At 39.2% G+C, this 24,395-nt stretch overlaps 1 protein-coding gene across 1 annotated transcript in view; it reads right to left on the reverse strand.

Annotated features, from left to right (window-relative positions):
- FBXO33 (F-box protein 33) overlaps positions 1–14,877 on the reverse strand; it is a 50,465-nt gene extending 35,588 nt beyond the window's left edge. Inside the window, exon 1 of the mRNA XM_002753845.6 lies at positions 14,266–14,877. Within this exon, the coding sequence (XP_002753891.1) occupies positions 14,266–14,873 (608 nt within the window). The 5' untranslated portion in view covers positions 14,874–14,877. The remainder of the gene's footprint in view (positions 1–14,265) is intronic.
- Positions 14,878–24,395: the final 9,518 nt, after the last annotated feature.

A 24,395-nucleotide genomic window follows, 5' to 3' on the forward strand; every position in this document is an offset into this window, starting at 1 on the left:
GACATTGTGGTGATTCCTCAAGGATCTAGAAATAGAAACTTCATTTGACCCAGAAATCCCATTACTGGGTATATACCCAAAGGATTAGAAATCGCTCTATTATAAAGACACATGCACACGTATGCTCACTGTGGCATTGTTTACAATAGTAAAGACTTGGAGCCAACCCAAATGCCCATCAATGACAGACTGAACAAAGAAAATGTGGCATATATATACACTATGGAATACTACACAGCCATATAAAAATGATGAGTTTGTGTCCTTTGCAGGGACATGGATGAATCTGGAAACCATCATTTGCAACAAACTGACACAACAACTGAAAACCAAACACTGCATGATCTCACTCACAGGCAGGTGTTGAACAAGAACACATAGGCATAGGAAGGGGAACATCACACACTGGGGTACGCTGGGGGGTGGGGGAATAGGGGAGGGACAGCAGGGGGTGGGGAAGCTGGGGAGGGAAAACACTGGGAGAAATGCCTGATATAGGCGATGGGGGGACAGAGACTACAAACCACCATAGCATGTGTGTACCTATGCAATAACCCTGTGGGATGTGCACATGTACCCCAGAGCTTAAAGTACAATTAAAAAAAAGAGGATTAATTTAAATTCTTTGCAGGTAATTAAAACATCCACATTTTGTTTTTATTCAAACTGGTCACTAAAGAATTATTTTTTTCCTTAGATTGTGTCATGTTTTCTTGATTTTCCATGTTTCTTGTATGGTTTTGTTGTACCTTTGTACAGACAAAGGCATTGTACCTTGTACCTTTGTACAAACAAAGGCATTGTTGTCTGTACCTTTGAAGAAACTGTCTCACAGAGTAGTGTTTGCTGTAGGGGGCACCCACCTGTTTCCCTTTATTCCTAGCTGTCCCAGGCATCCAGGCTCCATCAGTCCTTTAGTATGTGGCATGAATTGAGATGGAAACCAGCTCTTTGGGTACCACACTAAAGGCTAGAGACAAGGCTCGCTTAATTTTCCTCTTAAAGAGAAAACCTCTGTTCTGAGCCTTTCCCCAACCTTGCAGAATTGTCAGCTGTAGGGGGCCACTCACTCTTCTTTTATTTTCAGTTGTTCCAGGCATCTGGGCTCTACCAGTTTTTCAGCACTGGATATGAGGTGAGACAGAAATTGGCAGGGTGCACTGAAATGCCAGGAGGCCAGATGGCCAAGTGCATGCTCCATGCTTTCTTTTCCCAATGTGGGAGAAGTCATGGGTGATACTCTCGGCTCTGAACTAAGCTAGTTTGGGCGAGAAGCTGATGTGAGCAAAGTGAATTGCTCTACTTACCCATCATGGTGTGAATTTTCTCAGTTATGTACTTGGCTGGGGTGCTACAAATGATTAACTGGATTCTGCATTTTTTATAAAGGTATTTTAGTATAAGTATTGTTATCTTGATATTTCTATGGGAGAACAAACGCTAGGACTTCCTACTCTGCCATCTTGCGCTTATGACAGGATTTTTGATTATGTGAAAAAATGCATGATATAATTAATGGAAAAAGTATAAAACCATACACAGACTGTTATTCCAATTCTGTAGAAGGATGTATCACATTTTACCAGTGATCACATCTGCTTTTTTTTTTAATTTTCAAATTTTCTATTGTTGCAAACACATATAACTTAAGAATTCGGAAAAAATGTTAAATTAGTTTTACATAGCCTTTAAGTTCACAAGAACTTAATTTACTTTAAAATCATTTAAAAATTAACAAACTGCATCATAGTAAAATTTAACAAGTTAATGTAAAGATACTCTCTGGAATAGTTCCAGCCATACAATAATTTAAAATGTTCTAGCAATGTTAGAAATATGCCATTCAAGGGACACTGAAAAATAATTCTAATTGCAGCAATGAAATGGTAATAATCCCTCTACAGTATGATACACAATACATGCATAAACTTTTCCTACATATGTAATGAGAGATATACTTTTAAAGCCAGAAAGATTTGTGGGATTACCAAATTCATTTCTCTCCTGTTGTAGATGAAGAAACTGAAGTGACTTGTCACAGATTACAACACTAGTTAAAGTACAGCAAGGTGGAGAATTGAGGTTTTAACTTTCACTTAGTGATGTTTCTTATAATTAAACCAGGTACTTGAATCAATGGTTTTATTCAAGTGATAGGAAAAATTATAGCTCACAACATATTTTAGAGCAGTATAAGATGAACATTGGCAAAAAAAGTTTTTAGATACTTATTTTTCAAATCAAAATGAAAATTTATTAAGTGATATGGAAAATAATAACTAACTTTAAAAGTTAGAAAAACAAAACAAAATAAATGACATCTCAATGGCAGCTTTCAAATATATTGTTTTGAAATTAGAATACAGACCACGTGGTAAGGCCAAGGAAACTGTATATAGCCTCCAGGTAGCTCATTATTGTTTCAGATGGTAAAAAAGAGACTGAAAAGAACATCCAGGCAGCAATACTGGAATAGAACCTACTGAGCTGCCGTAATAAACAGATGCCTCATTTTGAGGCCAGGAGACTATACCAGTAATAAATAAGGGAATTGTGCCACATAATCCTTTTAATTAAGGTGAACTCAGTAACCTGAGTTTATTTACTCATTCATTTATTTATTGTTGAATAGCAAGTGACCTCAAGAAATTAACAGGATTATTTCCTGCAGAATATCCACAAATAACACTTGCTAAGAAGACATGTAACAAAAAATACTGGAAAAATATTACAGTTGGCTAGAAAGTTTTCCTTTCATCTTAATTCTTCAAATCAATGTACTTTGATTCCTAAGGTAATATTAATAGAATATAGCCTATTTACTAGTCCCTATGTAAATCCTAAAATGTGTTGTGAAATATCACAAAATCATAAACAGTGCCTGATAATCTTTCTAAAGCGTGCAAAAGGCCATATACTATTATCAAAAAATAATGAATTTCTTCTAGTTAATTTTGTTCTTTAACAGTATTTTTAAAAGTAATGAGTACCAGATCTAGAGCTAAAGCACATCCTTAAGAACTTACAACTTAGAAACAGCCTACAGACTGCTCTCTGACTCTTTGCCTATTTAACTACTAAAATATGTATATTGTATGACAATGATATGAAAAGTTATGGTGGTTACGTTGTACATATCCATGGGCTTATTAGATCTTGGAGTAGAAATAAAGATTTTAAAAATAAGCTTGTTTTTAAAAATCAGATAATACTAAGGAATTACTGATAACTCTGTTAATTTATCAATGGTACTGTGGTTATATATAGAAATGTTGATAATCTTTTAATTTAATTTAATTTAATTTTATTGCACTTTAGGTTCTGGGTACATGTGAAGAACATGCAGGATCGCTGCACACGTACATACATGGCAATGTGGTTTGCTGCCTCCATCCCCATCACCTATTTCTGGCAAGAAATGTCCATAATTTTAAGAGCTGCATACTTTTAGTGTGTAAGGTAAAATGGTAATGATATCTGGGATTTGGTTTAAAATACTTCACTAAAGAAGCAAGGAAGTAAATGCGGTAAAAATCTTTAAATTACTGAATCTGGGTGATGGTATTAATGGCAGTTCATGTGTCTAGTTTTTGTGTGTATTAAAAATTTCACAAGTAAAATTAGAAAACAAGGCAGTCACTTCTCTAATTGTGTAATCCTAATAATTTCACTTAACTACTCTGTGCTTCAGTTCTACCATTTGTAAAATATAAATAATAAAGAAGCCTAATTCCTAGAGTTGTTGACTGCTGTTAATATAGGAAAGTTAGTTTAGGATTTTAGGGGATGTCAAGAACACATATATTCAGCCCTCTGAAGCCTGGCACTATGAATGGCTTTACCCAGCCCTGTGACCCTGGTGTGACTCCTGTGGTATATGTGTGGATTTTAATAGGACATTGGTATGAAGGTTTGTGGCTTGAGAAGGTGGGGTTAAGATCAAGACTCTTGCCTCAGGTGACTATGTTTCTTCTTTTCCTTGAACAAAAACTGTCCTTCTGAGGATTTGAAAAGCAAGATTCATTTTTGAAGTTAACAGCAACAAACCAGATTAAAAGGTAGCCAACTTGGGCCCTTATTTCCTCCCCTTTTTTGGTCAACTTAAGGAGTATACATGATAAGCATCTGTGTGGAAAAACATATTTACCTCCGTCTGGTGTCACAGGTGATTAGACCAGTGATTTGGATGCAAAAGGAGGGAAAAATTCTCATGGGGAGTACCACTAGCTTTTTCCTTTCTGCTCAGTCCTACCACATATGGACTTCATATAAATCCATAGCTCATATGAAGGTTAGACCTACGCAAATTTCAGTGAGTAATTAGTTTATACGAAGCATAAAAGTGAAAGAGAAAAAAGAAGAAAAATGAAAATTTCAAATGACCACAGTAAGAAAGACCAGGAAGTTTCTGGGGCAATTAAATAGACTAACCCAAATTTATGTAGGAGTACTTGGTGGTAAAGAAGTTAAACACCAAAGGTAAGTTAGGTTTTCAGGAAATTAGCTGTATCCAAACTCTGTTTTTTTGAGAATACAAATCATACACACATACGCGCGCACTCTCTCTCTCTCTCTCTTTCTCTCTCGATAAGAAAAACCAAAAAGGAGAAAAGTATTTTTAGGCATATTTAGGGAATAGCAATTAGAAAGGCATTGTAATGTTAGAACATTATATCTAACTTTTTGTACTCTATTCCACTTCTAGAAAACGTTCAGATAAAAATACAGGCTGGGCACAGTGGCTCATGCCTATAATCTCAGCACTTTGGGAGGTTGAGGTAGGTGAATTGCCTGAGCTCAGGAGTTTGAGACCCCCTGGGCAACATGGTGAAACCCCATCTTTACTAAAAATACAAAAATTAGTCAAACATGGTGGTGTGTGCCTGTAGTCCCAGCTACTCGGGAGACTGAGGCAGGAGAATCGCTTGAACTTGGAGGCGGACGTTGCAGTGAGCCAAGATCATGCCACTGTGCTCCAGCCTGAAGAACAGAACTAGGCTCCATCTCCAAAAAAACAAAAACAAAATAAATACAGAATCAGATTACTCATCACTTCTGCTGCTTACGCCTGGTCCAAGCCACCATTACTAGATTACTGCAACAACCTCCTAACTCTGCTCCTTGCTTCTACCCTTGCCCTACTACAAGCGATTCCCAACACAGTATCCAGACTGATCCTTTTGAAATATCAGATCACATCACTTCTTAGCTCAAAACCCTCTGATGGTACCTCGTCTAAGAGTAAAAGTCAAAGTCCTTACAAAAGCCTCACAAGTGCCTACAGATTTCTGTATCACTTTCCCCCTTACCTGGCTGACCTCTTTGACATCTCATTGCTTTCCATGCTGTGTCTTTTTCTTTTTTCACTCTTCATAAGAATTTATTACCAGGTAGAGCATAAAATAATAAAGCTTCTAAATGGTGATGTAAGAGAGTAATTTTCCTGACTTTGCATATTTTTTTCTAACAAAGTTTTTGTTTCAGTAGATCACAAAAATCTCTACCCATAAAGGAAGAAAATGATAAACTGGATTCTTTTAAAATTAAAAACTTCTGAATATTAAAAAAATCCTTCATATAATGAAAGGGGGAGAATTTTATGATAACCACAACTATCAAAGGTCTTATTTAGGACACATAAAAAGTTACTGGAGAAATACAAATTAAAAGTACAATATAATACACTTGAATTAAAAACACTGACACTTGCTAACATGTTAGTAAGACAGGAAAACTGGAACTCAAATATATTACTGACGAGAGACTCAAAGGGACAACCCATCTTAAAAAGCTTTTTGGTTATTTCTATTAAAGCTGAGCATATGTGTATGTTATGATCCAGAAATTTCACTCCTAGAGTGTAAGTCCAACATGAATGTCTACATTAATGCATCAAAAAGAAGTGCACACATATGTATATAGATAGCAACAATGCTCATTAAATATGAAAATAGGAAACAATTCAAATGTCAGCAATAGGATAAATTATGGTCTATTCATCAATGAAAATTAATTAACAACCATAATGGTGAGGTCTCAGACATACAACATCGAGCAAAAGCAGTCAGACTCAAAAGATAACATACTGTATAATCTCACTGATATGATATCAAAGAAGAAGTAAAACTAAGCCATGGTATTAGCAGTTAGGATAATGGTTACCTTTGAGGTAAGGGAGTGGTAACTGGTAGGGGGCACAAGGGGAACTTCTAGGGTTTAGTAATGTTCTATTTCTTTTTAAAAAATTAAAATAACTTTTATTTTAGAATCAGGAGGTACACGTACAGGCGTACAGGTTTGTTACAAACGTATATTGTGTGATGCTGAGATCTGAGGTATAAATGAATCTTATCACTCAGGTAGTGAGCATAGTATCCAACCCTTACCCTCCTGCCTACCTCTCCACTCATGTATTTCCCAGTGTCTATTGTTTCTATTTTTATAACCATGTGTACTCAATGTTTACCTCCCACTTGTAAGTGAGAGCATGCGGTATTTGGTTTTCTGTTTCTGTGTGAGCCTAGGATAATGGTTTTCACCATGCTGGCTCTAAAACATGCCAGCCATACTTGCACTGCAGAGCTACTCCACTTACTGCTCCTGCTGTCTGGAATCACGTGCCCCAAAGAGGCACATGGCTTGCTCCCTCTCTACCTTCAAATACCACTTCAGCAGCTGAGACACTCCTTAACTTCCCTATTTTAAATAGCAACAATCCTAAGTCCACCATTCCCATCTCCCTTCACTGCTTTATATTTCTTCGTAGCATATATTACCAACTGAGATACTATAATTTCACTTAATGTGTTTTCTGTCTTATTTTCCACAAGAAAAAGCTCTATGATGGCAGGGCCTTTTGATTATTGCTCTATCTCCAAATATTAAAACAGCATCTGGCATTCAAAAATATTTGTTGAATAGTATATTTACCTTAATTCATAATAAAAATTAAAGTCCATTTAGCTACATCTCACACATCACAAATTTAGGGTGCAGACCAGTTTTCAGTTACATTTTACATTAGGAATCCCTCTAAAACAACATAGATTCCTAGAAAACTAAAAATCCCATTCTCAATTATTTCTTTGACGTAGAAGGTAGGACTAGTGGAAAACCGCAGAATGCAGCTACCTTATATTAGAGTTAATACAGCTAAGTCTAATTAGCTATGGAAACAGAAAACACAAATGTACAACTTAAATATGTATAATAAGGTCAGATGCGCGGTGGCTCCTGCCTGTGATCCCAGCACTTTGGGAGGTCAAGGTGGGTGGATCACAAGGTCAAGAGATCGAGACTATCCTGGCCAACCTGGTGAAACCCCATACTAAAAATACAAAAATTAGTTGGGCATGGTGGCACGTGCCTGGAATCCCAGCTACTCGGGAGGCTGAGGCAGGATAGCTTGAAATAGGGAGTGGGAGGTTGCAGTGGGCTGAGATCGTACCACTGTACTCCAGCTTGGCAACAGAGTGAGACTCCGTCTCAAAAAAAAAAAAAAAAAAAGCATATTAAAATTCCAATGAAATGGATATCTTGTTCTCTATGCTGCATAGGAATTTTCTTATGAATTAAAGAACCATCACAATTGTTGATTGTCTTACTCTTCTTCTCAGACTCCTGTTGGGACTGTTTAGCACAATTGTAACCCAGTGCTAGAGATATCAGGCCTGATGACCTTGTTCTCTCTTCTGTGGGTCAGAATTGGGGAACTTCATCTATGGTAGTAACTTTGGTAAGTTGCTTTTCATTCTAAAGCGTCCAAAATCATTTTTTTAATCTAATACATAGAAACAATGGAAAAATGTAAACTAGAGTCACCTTATATTAGAGTCAGCTAAGAAGAATTAGTTATGGAAATAGAAAATATAAAAGAACTTGGTTCTTCAAAAAGATGCTTTTAAAAACATTAAAATCTTTTTCAATGCCATAAAAGATCATTTTTTTCTTTTTTAAATTAATAAAAGCTAAAATAATCCACCATGAATGCATGAAATTCTCTCTAGCCAGTTCTATTCTTCTCAGTCCACTTTCAATATCATGTTTTAACATCCACATTATACTCTTTTAATAACATTATTTCCTTTCCTTAAAAATGCTAATGAAGAGTCATAGCCAAGTCAAACGAACACAGTTTAGAGATGTTTCGTCCAGTCGAACTTTCTTCTATAAATGGAAATTTTCTGTTCTATGCTATACAATATAGTAGTCACTAGCCACATGTGCCTATTGAGCACTTGAAATGTGACTAGTAGAACTAATGAGATCTTTAATTTCATTTATTTAAAATTTAAATAGGTTTATGTAGCTAGTGGCTGCCATGTTCGACAGTACAGCATTAGAGCCCAGAAATAAGTCACTGGCCTACAACAGTATTCCTTATTAGTTTCATTAGGACCCATTAACCGGAAGTTATTTCTCAGAACTTCCAATTCCATCTAAGAATTACCATCCCCCAATCTAAGAATTACTATCATCCCCAAATCCCAAAGGTTAAACACAAAAGGTATATTTAAATAAAATGAACATTTAAGATTGTTATTTAACATGCTATTAAAATATAATTTTAACAGTAATAAGGACAAGAAAATTGAGTGAGAAAGAAATGATGAAAAATATTGTTTTTTTTTCCTTTTCTCTTATACCACATCCAACTGGTGAGTACTCTAGGCTATACTCCCAAAATCCATCCACAATTTTTAATCTCTACTGTCTCCATCATAGTTCAAGCTACCATCATCTTTTGCTTAGATTGTAGCAAAAGCTTCCCAACTTGTCTCACTACTTTCTCTCTTGCTCCCTAAGTTGTTCATAAAATGGCCAGAGTGACTGTCTTAAAATTGTATATCACACTATTCTTGTCCTTAAATTTTTTTTCAGTAACTTCTTCTATTCTTTAGAATAGATTCCAAATTTCATTCGATAAGCCTACCTAATCCCGATCCTTCCTCCCTCTACTTCTCAGAACTCATCATGGCACCACTTTCATCCTCACTTGCCACAGCTCTATCGTACTCTCTTTTCTACTGCTCAAACAGACCAAAAATTTGTGTGGCTGAAGACCTTAGTGCTTACAGTTTCTTGTGTGTAGAATCCTACTGCTCAGATCTTCAGATGAGCAACTCTTGTCATTCATGTTGCAGCTCAAATAGCCTTCTCAAAAGCGGTTTTCCCTGACTTTACCTAATGTTACTACCTGGTCACTATTATACACTTCTATTTTATTGTCAGATTTTCTTTTATTTTCACAACCGGAAATAATCTTTATTTCCTTTACTTGTTTCTGTCTTTCTTCCCCCTCTAGAATGACTTCAATAGAACAAGAAGTGTGTCTTCCCTGCTTGGCACATAGTAGGCTCTCAATAATTGGAGGAAAAAACTCTAGATTTTCTGTAACTTTCATTTTAGCTCCTAAATAAATTGGTCAAGTTTGGTGAACTCTCCCAAGGCCACCTCAGAACAACACATTAAAACGGAGATAATTTAATTACTCCACTCAAAAGCTTCTCAACAGCCCCATTTAACACAGTTGAAGAATTTTAACTTTTTTTTCCTTGAGTTTTATACCTTATTCCATCTATCAATTGCCAATACAGCTGTGGAATAAAAAGTCCTAAAATCTCTCATAGCAACCTTCCAGGAAGTTAGCCTTCCTTCTCAATAACCTTGATGCTATCCCTAAGGAACCTCTTTGCCAGTTTTTAGGTAAGAAGTCTGTTGGGAATGCACTGCCACTTCTCTTCTCTGCAGGAAGCTACCTCTTAAACAGGGCAGACTGGTCACAGGTTCAATACATTTCAGTATCTTCTGTAAAGGGCTTTTTAAAGTAAATAACAGTAACAAAGTAAGCTCTCAGAACTGAAACATTGTTATACACGTTTATTATACTACCACTGGAGAAATATTTCAAGAAAAATAAGGCTAAAAATTGTTGCAGATAATACCTTCAAGGCATTTTCTACTATCTTAGGTAGTAATCTATAATGCCCAAAGAATTTTTAACCCATTTAAAAATCCATTTTTAGGCAGGGTGCAGGGGCTCACACTTGTAATTCCAGTACCCTGGGAGGCATAGGTGGGAGGATCACATGAGGCCAGGCATCAGAGATCAGCTGGGGCAACACAGTGAGACCCTGCCTTTACACAAAATTAAAAAAAAATATCAGCCAGGCATGGTGATGCATGCCTGTAGTCCTAACTACTAGGGAGGCTGGGGTGGGAGGATCACTTGAGTCCAGGAATTTGAGGGTGCAGTGAGCTATGATCATGATTGCTCTGAGCTATGATCATGATTGCTCTGTCCTGAGTCACAGAGCAAGACTCTGATGTCTCAAAATATTTTAATATGGCTTTATTATTGTTTCTTGGTAGGAAACACTACAAAGGTAAGATTCGTTTTCACTATGCATGCCAAATCAATAAGACCCAAATGTAAGTATCATTAATAGATCCTTTTTTACTTACAGAGTAAAAAAGAGAGTCATGAAATGGCCAATTTACATAGATGCAGTTAGAGCTCTACCTAGAATCTTAAAAAGAAAATCAATCTTATACAAAACCTGGTGTTACAAGATGCATTTAAAATAATTTTTTTTTTTTTGACATGGAGTCTTGCTCTGTTGCTCAGGATGTAGTGCAGTAGCTTGATCTCTGCTCACTGTAACTTCCACCTCCCGGGTTCCAGTGATTTTACTGCCTCAGCCTCCTGACTAGCTGGGATTACAGGCATGTGCTGCCACACCCGGCTAAATTTTGTATTTTTAGTAGAGCTAGGGTTTTGTCATGTTGACTAGGCTGGTCTTGAACTCCTAACCTCAAGTGATCCACCTGCCTCGGCCTCCCAAAGTGCTGGCATTACACCTGTGAGCGACCATGCCTGGCCAACAATATGAATTCTTAAAAAAAAAAAAAAAGTACTGCCCCCAAGAGCATTTCACCCAAGAAAAGCTTATGTAAAACATTTGTACAGCCCATAAAAGCGTAAACCAGATGAAGACAATGTGCCTATGGCTACTGTTCAGGTATTTTTAGGGACTGAGTCTATTACCTATTATCATAAACCTTATAGACCATGAACTTTCATTTTTCCTAAAGAGACTGAAATACAGCATTTCAATAGGCAGTACTCAACTTGACAACTGGATTAAATAATAAAAACGCATTTATAGATTTGTTGTTTTGCACGTATAGGTACAATTTCTTACAGAACAACTGCAGAAGAAATTCAGCCTATGTGACCTAAAATACAGCTGAATGATTACTTACTGCATTTCTATTCTTATTATTTATGAAGAAGACAGGTATCCTAGTGCCTTGTAGAGAAGGGATTTCTAAAACGTGAAGGACTGTGTTGTACCCTCAGAGAGGCACTTCTGCACATTCTTTATCCTCATTAGTTGTTCCTAAAACCTACAGGTATGGCAGCTATAATCAGTATGAGGTTACATGTACATATGTAACCCCGGAATCAAGCAAAACAAAATGCCAACTGTCCTCTCAGAAGATCAGTACCCTTGAAAAGTTCCCACAATTCAAGTTTATACTTTCAGTTATTTTCCTGAGGGACATGAAAATAACTGGAACAAAATAAAATAACAGTCTGAATTTTATGAACTGTATAAAGGAATGCAGCACAAAGCCTGGAAGCAGAATGCTTATGATCTGGTATGACTCACACCCCCTCTTTTCTACTTATAGAATGGCAGAAATCATAAAGCAAAACCATTGTAAATTTAACTTGGGAACATAAAGAGCACTGTCAAATGTCCAAAGTCTATAGTTTAAATGATTATAGAAAGAAATGATAGGCTTTAACAGCTATAGAATAAACAACTTGGTTCAAAACATTTTCAGATTTGTTAAAATTAGAAGGAAATTAGTCCTATTCATGGATTTAATATTTATATTAACTTTTCCAATATCACTAGAGTATCTCAAAATATTTTCAACAATAAAGATGAGATTAACTTATTTCCAAACATATGAACAGAATTTTGAAAAACCCTGTGATGTATCATTAGTACAAACAACATGCAATTACACTACACTTTGAGACATACAGAATGAATATGCTACCCAAGAAACATGACATACAGCACCAAGCTTACAGTAGATGACAAACAAACCTTAAAATCAGGGATGACGGTCTGATGTTTTGTGCATAGAAGTGATAGCTGACCCAGAAGGGCAGGCATGGGTGGTCTTATGGAGAGGCAGATTGGGATGCTAATAAAAATTATAGGGGTAAGGAAGAGAAAGACAGGAGAATTAAGCTACATGGGGAAGATGTGAAGTATCTCCATTTTGCCTGTATGTTATCCACCCATCCAACCAACCAGTTACTAAAATACTTAAAAGGAACTAGACACTGCTCAAGGCTTATTCTTAATTGGGTCAAAAGCACACATTTTTTGGATGATTGCATAAAATTGCAATTTGATCTCAGAAAAATCTAATTGGTAATCACTTACTGAATTCACCCTCAACCTTGGTCTCATTAGTAAGTGCTCACTGACTGAAACTTTGCAACTTTTGGGTCAGTTGGTCCTCTAGCCGTACATTCAACTCTGGAAAGTCTCTAACCTGATCAAGACCTGTATTTGCTTCAATGGTTTCGCTTGCCAGATAAAACCAAAGTAAGGAATTGGAATGTCTTGTTGTGAAAAGCTGGGGAACCACACAGGCCACTGGAATAATGGAGCCACGTCCCAGATACAACTTGGAGCTATATGCTTATCTCTTGACTTCTGGACTAAGACAGAGATTAATGGCATATATATTATCTAACCATACCATGTATCTATAAGTATCTCCTAGCATTAAACCAGGGACTGTTCTCAACCTTGTTCAACATAATACTCAGTATATTTACTGTAAAAGGACAAGCTTTTGGAGAAAAACAATGCCCTACAACAACGTGCAAATCACATATGAAGAATGAGTTTCCTTTCTATAAAATAGGGATGTTAATAATTGCCTTGCCTAACTCACAGTGTCACTGAGAGGCTCAAATAAGACAGTGAATGTGAAACTGCTGAAGTATTATTACTACATAAGGTGCTCCTCCTGTTAACTTCTAAACTTTCTTTTTTTTTTGAGATGGAGTTTCGCTCTTGTTACCCAGGCTGGAGTGCAATGGCGTGATCTCGGCTCACCGCAACCTCCGCTTCCTGGGTTCAAGCAATTCTCCTGCCTCAGCCTCCCGAGTAGCTGGGACTACAGGTGCGTGCCACTATGCCCAGCTAATTTTTGTATTTTTAGTAGAGACGGGGTTTCACCACATTGACCAGGATGGTCTCGATCTCTTGACCTCGTGATCCACCCGCCTCGGCCTCCCAAAGTGCTGGGATTATAGGTGTGAGCCACCGTGCCCGGCCCCCACTTTCTTCTAATTAGAGTTTTACTGTAAGGTTTAGAATATGTATATACGGAAGATCTAAATTAATCGGGGTTTGGAGGTGGCGATGGAGAAAATGATTGGGATGGATACTGGGTCGGAATATAGGGTGTTAGTTCCAGAATTACAGTGAAGTCTTGATGCAAAACCAGAAGAGTTATGTGCTTATCCTTTGCAGTCACTGGCCAACTGCCTGTTGCCCGCCCCGCTGCTTCTCTGCTCGACTGTTACTTTTAGGTGAACTACTGGGGACAAGTTTGAGTGTGGTGGTGTATGGGGAGGGACTTCCAACCCTGAAGATGAACTTCTTCCCCAGTCTCTTAAAAAAAAACACCCCTTCTTCTCTTTGGGCCTTGTTCAGTTACCTAAAACTAGTTCTGGTATGAAAATGGCTGTTAAAAAATATCTTTTAAGCAGCGTCCTATGAGTACCTACTCCTTCCCCCACCATGAACTACTTCTAACGGACAGATTCAGAGGCAGAAAACCCGTGTTATGTATGTTTTGTTTCTTCCAAGGCTCACCCACAGGCCTCACCCTCCCAGCCTAATTCTCCCATCCATAAAATGATAAATGACGGCGCCTGTCAGCTCCATCCCACGGCCACCGACAGAATGAATGAGTGCCCGGAAGGCGCCACAAGTGGTGTCTGTTAAACACCCCGTCCACCACTGTTTATAAAGTATCACCATGAGTCTGGCTATGTCCTCCTGCTCGAGGAAACGGCCTGGTTAGAACCAGCACTCTCCGTCACTGACGAAGGCGACGCTGAAGCTGGCCGGGCGCGTATTCCGCACAGAGTCTGTGTCAGGGTGCAGGGAAGGTGCGACCCCCCGTTACCGGGCGGGGCGGGGCTCACCGCAAGCCTACCTGTTGTTCCTGATGCTGACCAGCACGCACAGCACCAGCTCCAAGTAGGTGCGCAGCACTTCCAGCCAACGAGCTGAGAGCTGCAGGGCCTCGACTTCCTCCCCTCCAGTCCCGGTGTCCGCGCCACCTCCGTCGCCTGGGCCGCAGCCGCTCAGGTAATTCTCGGCGGCGAACTCAACACGCAGCTCTCGCACGAACCAGCCGCACTTGCGCATGAGGAATTCCAGCCGAGGCTGCTCTGCCGGCGAGACGCGAAGGCAGATGCGGAGCTGGGGCCAGAGGGCCGGATAGAAGAGGCACTCACGCCAGTGCGAACAGGAGGCCGAGGCCCGCAGCCGGTCGGGCGCCGGCAGGAAGGAGAAGATGTGCACGATTAGCTCGCTGGGCAGCGAAGCGGCGCCAGCCGCCTGCCCGCACAGAGCCATTCGGCCCCGCCGCTGGCTGCCGGCTCCCGGCCGCCCCCGCAGTCCCCGGAGCAGCCCCCGCAGCCGTCGCAGCTGCTGCAGCCGCAGCCGCCGCCGCCGCCGCCACCGCGCCACCCGGGCTGCCCCGGCTCGGGTTCGAGCTCCCGGGTGTCGGGGCTGCGGCACTGACAAGAACAACAACATCAATGACAAGGAAGAAGGGGGCGGAACCGTCGTGGGTCTCGGCGGAACCAAGTAGAGCACCAGTTGTGGAGAGGGGGAAAAGCCCCTGCGGGCGTGGCCTGCCCAGAGGCAGCCTTTGTCTTCTCAAACTCTACTCACGTGCGTCCGAGGCCGGCACACTCAGTAACCGCGAAACCCTCTCTCGTACAGTTCAGCGGCCCGGAAGCCTCAAGGCATATTGTAAGGAAAAGGCAGCCCTCCCTGCGCCGGTAGGCGGAGGCCGAGAAGTGGTAGGAGCTGAGTTTGACGTCGCTGTTGGTGGGAGGAGCCCAACGCGACTTCCGGAAGAGGGGAGAGCCTGATTGCCGGTAGGGACAGGAGACGCGGCACGTGATCTCTGACGCACGCAGGCCGCGGGGCGGGGCTGGAGCCTGGACTGGGCGACCCTTACGCCTACGGCGGCCACTGCGCCCCGTCACTTCTGTAAGTCCGTTAATTTGGGCGCTCGGTTGATGGAGGTGGCGGCACTCTTGCTTAGTGCGAGAGGTCGTCACGCTTCTCTGTGAAACGTTTCTGTTTGGGCTGAGGACCCTGAGCGAAAGTGGCGGCACGTAGGGTCTTTCTCAATCATCCCAGCTGCTCATAGAAGTTCTAAGAATTCCTGAGATTGCGCCGCTGAGAGGAAGCGGGCGGACTGGAGGGCTAACTCCGGAGAGCTTGGCCAGGAGGAGCGGCGCGGGGCGAAGGCCGCGAGTGGACCTGCCCCCTCGGTCCGACCACGCTAGTGGACTTCCTCGCATTCCGTTGTGTGAGGAAGCAGTGAGGACAGCGCCACCCTTTGGATTCAGGGGGAGAGAAAAAAATTGGTAAATGGGGCTGAGGTCCGCAGGTTGTTACCAGCCTCTTCTCCAGAGCCCGAAAAAGGGTTTCTGTTCCCAGTGCTGAGATTAAGGCTTTCGTTGAAGAGAAGTTCACGGTGATGACAAGCGTTTTGATTTTTTTTTCTTTTTTCTTCTTTTTTAGCCTAGTACTCCTAACTTACATTTTTTAAACCATGTCCCTAACTTCACCACAACCTGCAAAGTTAACTCTGTTTGTAAAGAGTGGTGAAGTCAGAAAGGATTAAGTGACTTTATGACTTAATGTAATAATTGAAAGTTGCTTAGGGAGGCTGCCTCTTTATATAATAATTGAGGGTTGCTTTAGGGATGCTGTGATTTTGGAACAAACGCCTTCTTTTGTGGTAAACACCAAGATGTTCTAGGTGTTTTTAACCCTTTGAGGGCAAAGTTCTCCATTCATGTTTCTTTAATGCGTTGCACATACAGGGTTGCCAGCAATATGACGTTCACTACCAACTGTGATAGGTTTCTTCTCCGAGCTCCTGTCCGCATGAGTTTTAGGTAATTAGACCTTATTAATTTTAATGAACACTTAGAGGGCGACCCCAGCTGTGGGTTCGGCAGGATGAAACACTACCCATTTACCAGTTTACAGACATTTAGGTTGTTTCCAGTTCTGAGCTGTTATGAATAATGCTGTGACCATTCATGTGCAAGTCTGTGTGGACATATGTTTTAATTTGTCTTGGGTAGATACCTAGGAAAGTGATGGGTCATAGGGGAATTCTATGTATAACTTTTTGAGAAACTGGGAAACTTTTCCAAAGTGGCTGCATCATTTTTCATTCCCACCAGCAATGTATGAGGGTTTCCAGTTCTCTGACTTTTTTCAATATCTTGGAAATACACTCTAATTTGAGATTGATATTTTTTTCCTTAGCATTTTGTTAGAAACAAGCTACTTTCTTCTTGGACATCATTAATAATTAGTCTTTAATTATTAGGAGTGGATCCTGAGTAAAATAAAAATATGTCAATCTGCCATAAATGAAATTCATTATTTTAGAATTTCAAATTTTCTTTTTAAATGAAGCGCGGTAGGAATTATGTTTGAAATAACTGTAAGCTAAAGAATTAGTAAGCTGTGAATCTCTCCCAATTTCAATAATAAATCAGTGAATTCCAATGATGGCACAAAATTTATCAAGCTAGTATATTTACTATTAATTAAATGTATATTGAGTATGTATACTTAGCAAGTTAGATTCTTTTGACATATATTCTATACTGCTAAAATAAATTTGACATCTAGGACAGAATGGAATTACATTTTATGAAGTTATAAATCTGATCTATGATTCAGAGTGTGGGAGGAAGTACTGACGTTATGAAGCTTATAAGTACCTAGTAGTACTAAGCTCCAGTTTCCAAAAGTGGCATATTGTCACTATAGCAACCACCATGCTTATTTGGATTTGAAACCCAGGCAACGAGTGGTGAATAGGACTATCACATGAAGGTAGATATGTGCTCTGGTGGATTGATACGCCTGCCTTTTAAAAGTCAGTGGTCTGTTCTGTTTGTTTTCGTTACATTCATTACGATCAATTCTTTTAGAGAGAAATTAAGCACTTAATATTTTTATGTTTCTCCTTTTCTAGCATGCCAACTTTAGTGTTTTTCCTAGTTAGGTAATTGGAATTTTAAATATATCTTTACTATGGCTTTATTTCCATTTTTGCTTAAGTTTGGCTTTCTTTCGGTTAAATATAACTTTCATTGTACTGAATCACTTGCAATTTTATAATAGAAAAAGTAACCATGACAGACTTTATTTTAGCTGCATCATGAAAAGATGTTTAAGGCTACCACTAAACACAAAAATTGCCTAAATTCTAATATTTTTTGAAAAATTATTGCTTTCTGAGTGGTGTCTGGGTTTCAGACATTGTTGAAAGGTAGAGGTGACATAAACACCCTTCCAATTATCTGTTAGCATGTATCCATAAATTACCTAGAGGCACCGGAGCCTCTTAGGAGAAGGGACCTGATTCCTGGCACACTTGATGGATTGAAGTGCTTCCTAGGGGGATCATATCACAGTAAAAAGAAATGAGGGATTGAAAGGAATTCATCTTTAGAGGGGGGAGTCTGCGTTGTTGAGCTAGACGCCAGAGGACTAGGTCATTGGTTTGTCAGTCTCAAGTGAAGCATGTTGGTATCACAACTTTTTCTAACCAAGCCACTCATGAGTTGATTGTGCAAGACCTCTCTTCGTAAAGCAGGGAATGATAGCTCCTGTCTCAAAGGAATCAGACAGATGTAATGAGAGAAGAATTGGGTCCTGTGCAATATAGGGAGAGGGAAAGTTTGTGTCTTACAGGAGGATGCTTTACACAAGTAGGAAAATAGGCTCTGTGTTTCCAGATTTCCTAGGTTTCCAAGGAACTAAAATCCTCATTTTTAAAAAGGTTAAACTTTCTGATTGCCAATTTATTTACATTAAAAATATTCTGTGGGCATAACAAAACCAGATTTAGTCTTCAGGGCACCAGATTTCAAATTCTTTACCGAGGCTCTCAAAACTGTGGGCCGAGGCCATTTTTTGTCTCTATGGCTAGGCCTGCTAGCTAATCCCTGCATTTTTTTTTTTTTTTTGAGAGGGAGTCTTGCACTGTTGCCCAGGCTGTAGTGAAGTGGCATGATCTTGGTGCACTTCAGGCTGTGCCTCCTGGGTTCAAGCAATTCTCTTGCCTCAGCCTCCTGAGTAGCTGGGACTACAGGAGTGCACTGCCACATCCAGCTACTTTTTTGTATTTTGGGTAGAGACAGTTTCACCATGTTGGCCAGGATGGTCTCCATCTCCTGACCTTGTGATCCACCCCCCTCAGCCTCCCAAAGTGCTGAGATTACAGACATGAACCATGGCACCTGGCTAATCCCTGCATTTTAAGTCCAATTCCAGAGCATTTTTTCTCCTCATCCATCCCATTTAGTTAAAGAAAAAATGAAGGTTTAACTTGAATGGTTCTTTCATTGTATTACTGATTTCTTTCCTTTTTATTTAAGAGGACTGGTGTTTTCAGAGATAGCCCTTATTGCTTAAGTATGTATTGAAAACTAATTGTTATGTTTAATGCAGGTGGTTCAACCAATAAAGTTCCTTGACTTCTAGTTAAAATCAGTAATTGACTAATGATCTTGGAGTTGTGCAGCTTAGATTATAGGTGGAATCTGACAGTGGAGTTCACAGAACTGTTACTCAAGAGGCACAGTCTCGGCTGGGCATGGTAGCTCATGCCTGTGATCCCAGCACTTTGAGAGGCTGAGGTGGGTGGGTCACCTGAGGTCAGGAGTTCGAGATTCGCCTGGCCAACATGGTGAAACCCTGTATCTACTGAAAATACAAAAATTAGCCAGGTGTGCTGGTGGGTGCCTGTGGTCCCAGCTACTTAGGAGGCTGAGGCAGGAGAATTGCTTGAATCTGGGAGGCACAGGTTATGGTGAGCCGAGATCAAGCCACTGCACTCCAGCCTGGGTGACAGAGCAAGACTTCGTCTCAAAAAAAAAAAAAAAAGCACAATCTCCAGGTAGTCATTTTAATTGGGTTCCTTTGGTTGTTTAACCTAACTAGCTTAAGCACTGACACTCTTCCTTTTTCTGGAGTTTTGAGTAAATCCACAGGTATCATTGGATACGTAGGGACAAGAATGAAAAACTAAAAGCGAAAGTTAAGGTTACTCTCTTCATTTCTGAGTATGACAGTTTCTTGGAATCTTCATCAAGCTTTTCCAGGTCATACTGGCTGAATAAGACTTTGTCATGAAGAAATATATTATTCATGGTTAAGTACTGCAATATTCTCATTGCAGAATTTAATATTTAATCATTTAGAAAATCTTTTTATCCCATTAGGTGCTGAAAAGGAGTAATGAAGTGAATATTTTCATATAGTAGGATTAATTGGAATGTTGTCTTGCTCTAGGCTAAAGGATTTCACTTGATGTGCCAACTTTAATCATTTCTGGAGGCTAAGAAGTACTGTTAAGAAAGATTTTGAGGTTGTTCTCATTCTACTGGAAGGAGTATGTATCATTTGATATGTGATGTCTGCCATAGTCAGGTAGAATTGGTGGCCTGTTAATTATTGTATAATGTGACTATATATTAGTGTTTTCTACTTTTGTTGCACAGTACATATACATTCTTCAGTGACTGCATTGTATTCATGCCAGTTCTTTATTTTGTGAATAGCAACAGATCACTTAACTAATTAAATTTTATAAATTCTTTCAAATTAGGAATTTTTATAAGTTACAACATTTAAGTAAATTTTGACCTATCTGTAGGTGAATCAGCTCTTAACTGAATTCTCTGGGAATGTGAGTCAATTCTTCATTTGTATGAATATTAATTGGGGAATCATACTTTCATACCACAAGGGAAATAAAGCATTTTTTTTATTCACTTGAATTTTATGGAATTTCTCCCATAGTATTCAGTTTATGTAGGAAGAGTCTCATATCTCTAAAATCTAACCCTTAAGTGAGAAATTTCTAGTAAATTCATTACATTTTGTTTCTTGAGAGTAATACATGACCATGGTAACAAAAAATATATAGTACAAAAGTACGAAAGGAACAAATTTTCATCTCTTGCCTCTCATCTCAAGCCTACCCTCAGCAACATTTTTAACCATTTTGGTGTTTGATTCGTTAGGTACTTTTATTTCATTTAATTTATTTTTCTTTTTTCTACCAACGTTTGTCCCCTTCCCTCTCCCTTCCCACCAGCAGTCCCCAGTGTCTATTGTTGCCATGTTTATATCCATGAGTACCCAGTGTTTAGCTCTCACTTATAAGTGAGAACATTTGGTATTTGGTTTTCTGTTCCTACCTTAATTCACTTAGGATAATGGCTTCCAGCTGCATCCTTGTTGCTGTAAAGGACCCAATTTTTGTTCTTTTTAATGGCTATGTGGTATACCATGGTGTATATGTACCACATTTTCTTTATCCAATTCACATGATGGGCATCTAGGTTGATTCCATGTCTTTGCTGTTGTGAATAGTATTGTGGTGAACCTGTGAGTGTGCATGTCTTTTTGGTGGAATGATATTTTTTTCTTTTGGATACATACCCAGTAACGGGGTTGCTGGATCAAATAGTACTTTTCTTTTAAGTTCTTTGGAAGATCTCCAAATTACTTTCCACAATGGCTGAACTAATTTACATTTCCACCAACTGTGTAAGTGTTCCCTATTCTCTGCAGCCTTGCCAACATCTGTTATTTTTTGACTTTTTAATAGCCATTCTGACTGTTGTCAGAAGGTATATCATGGTGGTTCAGATGTGCATTTCTCTGATGGTTAATGATACAGAATATTGTTTCATATGTTTATTGGCTGCTTATATGTTTTATTTAGGGAAGTGTCTATTCATGTCTTTTGCCCATTTTTGAATGGGGTTATTCCTGTTTCACTTGGTCAGTTGTTTAAACTCTTTATAGATACTGGATATTAGACCTTTGTTTGTGGTGTAATTTGCAAATATTTTCTCCCATTTTGTAGGTTGTCTGTTTACTCTGTTGATAGTTTCTTTTGCTATGCAAAAGCTCTTTAGTTTAATTAGGTCCTACCCATCAGATTTTGTTTTTGTTACAATTGCTTTTGAGGACTTAGTCATAATTTATTTCCCAAGGCTGATGTCCAGAATGGTGTTTCATACGTTTTCTTCTAGGATTCTTACAGTTTGAGATCTTACATTTAAATCTTTCATCTATCTTGATTTAATCTTTGTATATGGTGAAAGGTAGGGGTCCAGTTTAATTCTTTTGCATATGGTTAGCTATCTCGCACAGCACCGTTTATTGTATAAGGAGTCCTTTCTCCATTGCTTATTTTTGTCAACTTTGTCAAGGGTTAGGCGGCTGTAGGAGTGGGGCTTTATTTCTGGGTCTCTTTTCTGTTCATTGGTCTATGTGTCTTTTTTTATGTCATTACTATGTTGTTTTGGTTACTGTAGCCTTATAGTACAGTTTGAGGTCAGGTAATATGATGCCTCTGGCTCTGTTTTTTTTGCTTAGGATTACTTTCACTATTCAGGGTCTTTTTTTGGTTCCATATGAATTTTAGAATAGTTTTTTTCAATTCTGTGAAAAATGACATTGGTAATTTGTTAAGAATTGTGTTGAATCTGTACATTGCTTTGGGCAATATGGCAATTTTAATAATATTTATTTTCCATGCGTATAGAATGATTTTCCATTTGTTTGTGCCATTTATAATTTTTTTCCCAGCAATGTTTTGTAGTTCTCTTTGTAGAGATCTTTCACTGCCCTAGTTACATGTCTCTGGGTTTTTTTTTTTTTGTGTGTGTGGCTATTGTAAATGGGATCATGTTCTTGATTTGGTTCTTAGCTTGAACATTATTGGTGTATATAAATGCTACTGATATTTGTGCATTGATTTTTTATCCTGAAACTTTACCAAAATCATTTATCAGTTCCAGGAGCCTTTTGGTGAAGTCTTTGGGGTTTTCTAGGTACAGAATTATGTTGACAGCAAAGAGTAATAGTTTGACATCTTTTCCTATTTGGATTCCTCCTTAGGTAATTTCAAATTATATACCTTTACCTATACTTTTTTTTTTCTTTTGAGAAAGGGTCTTACTCTGTTGCCCTGGCTGGAGTTCATTGGTGGGATCATGGCTCACTGCAGCCTCAACCTCCCAGCTCAAGAAATCTTACTGCCTTAGCCTCCCAATTAGCTAGGACTATAGGCAGGCACCACCACACCTGGTTAACTTTTAACCGTTTTGTAGAGACGGGGTCTTCAACTCCTGGCCTTAAGCAATGCTCCTACCTTGGCCTACCATAGTGCAAGGATTACATGCACGGGACACTACACCCACCCACTATCTGTGCTTTTTGGCTGATTAACTTTAGACATCATCTGTTTATTCCTTTTTTGTAAAATGTGAAGATTTAGTTCAGTTACATTATTCTGTTTCCCTCTTCCATATTCCCACCAATATTTGATAATTGTAATGTTTTGTTTTTCTCTTAGTTATTTTTTTTTGGAAATGGAGTTTTGCTCTGTTGCCCAGGCTGGAGTGCAGTTATGTGATCTTGGCTCAATGCAGCCTCTACCTTCCAGGTTCAAGCAGTTCTCTTGCCTCAGCCTCCTGAGTAGCTGGGACTCAGGAGACTGAGGCAAGATTAGCCACCATGCCTGGCTAATTTTTGTACTTTTAGTAGAGATGGGGTTTCACCATGTTGATCAGGCTAGTCTCGGACCCCTGGCCTCAAGCAATCTTCCTGCCTCAGCCTCCCAAATTGTTGGAATTACAGGTATAAGCCACTATGCCTGGCCTCTTGGTTCTTAACACTCATCAGCTTTTGCTGCCTAGCAGTCACAGGCTTTTGTCTATAATTGGCTGGATTATAGTAGATTAGATAACTATTCTGTAAATATTCACTTTTTCTCCCTTTACCCACCTTTGTGGAAAAAGCCTACTTTCCCCCATGATTATTAATGTTGAACTTGGGTCTTATGATTTGCTTTGGTAAATGTAAAGTTCATTTTTTCTTTTTTCTTTTTATGAGAAGGGCTCTAATTAATAAGGTTGCTAGTTGCTATAAAAGGGAAGCCTGAAGATCTGTTTTGTTTTTTATTGTACTTAAGGTTCTGGGGTACATGTGTAGATCATGCAGGATTGTTGCATAGGTACATACATGGCAATGCGGTTTGCTGCCTCCGTTCCCCCGTCACCTATATTTGGCATTTATCCCCATGTTATCCCTCCCCAACCTCCCTACCCCACACTTTCATCTCCTAGTCCCCCAAAACAGACCCCAGTGTGATGCTCCCCTCCTTGTGTCCATGTGTTCTCATTGTTCAATACCCACCTATGAGTAAGAACATGCAGTGTTTGATTTTCTTTTTTTATATCAGTTTGCTGAGAATGATGGTTTCCAGATTCATCCATGTCACTAGAAAGGACACAAACTCATTGTTTTTTTATGGCTGTGTAGTATTCTATGGTGTATATGTGACACATTTTCCTTGTCCGGTGTATCATCGATGGGCATTTGGGTTGGTTCCAGGTCTTTGCTATTGTCAACCGTGCCGCTATGAACAAATGTGTGCATGTGTCTTTATAATAGAATGATTTATAATCCTTTGGATATATACCCAGTAATGGAATTGCTGGGTTCCAATGGAATTTCTATTTCTAGGTCCTTGAGGTATCGCTACACTGTCTTCCACAATGGTTGAACCAATTTACACTCCCACCAACACTGTAAAAGTGTTCCTATTTTTCCACATCCTCTCCCGCATCTGTTGTCTACAGATTTTTTAATGATCACCATTCTAACTGGTGTGAGATGGTACCTCAATGTAGTTTTGATTTGCATTTCTCTAATGACCAGTGATGATGAGCATGTTTTCATGTTTGTTGGCCTCAGATATTTCTTCTTTTGAAAAGTATCTGTTCATGTCCATCTCCCACTTTTGAATGGGTTTGTTTGTTCTTTTCTTGTAAATCTGTTTTTGTTCTTTGTAGGTTCTGGATATTAGCCCTTTGTAAGATGGGTAGATTGCAAAAATTTTTTCCCATTCTGTTGGTTGCTGATTTACTCTAATGATTCTTTCTTTTGCTGTATAGAAGCTCTGGAGATTAATTAGATCCCATTTGT

Source organism: Callithrix jacchus, chromosome 8 (genome assembly GCF_049354715.1).
Source record: "Callithrix jacchus isolate 240 chromosome 8, calJac240_pri, whole genome shotgun sequence".
Lineage (NCBI taxonomy): Eukaryota > Metazoa > Chordata > Mammalia > Primates > Cebidae > Callithrix > Callithrix jacchus.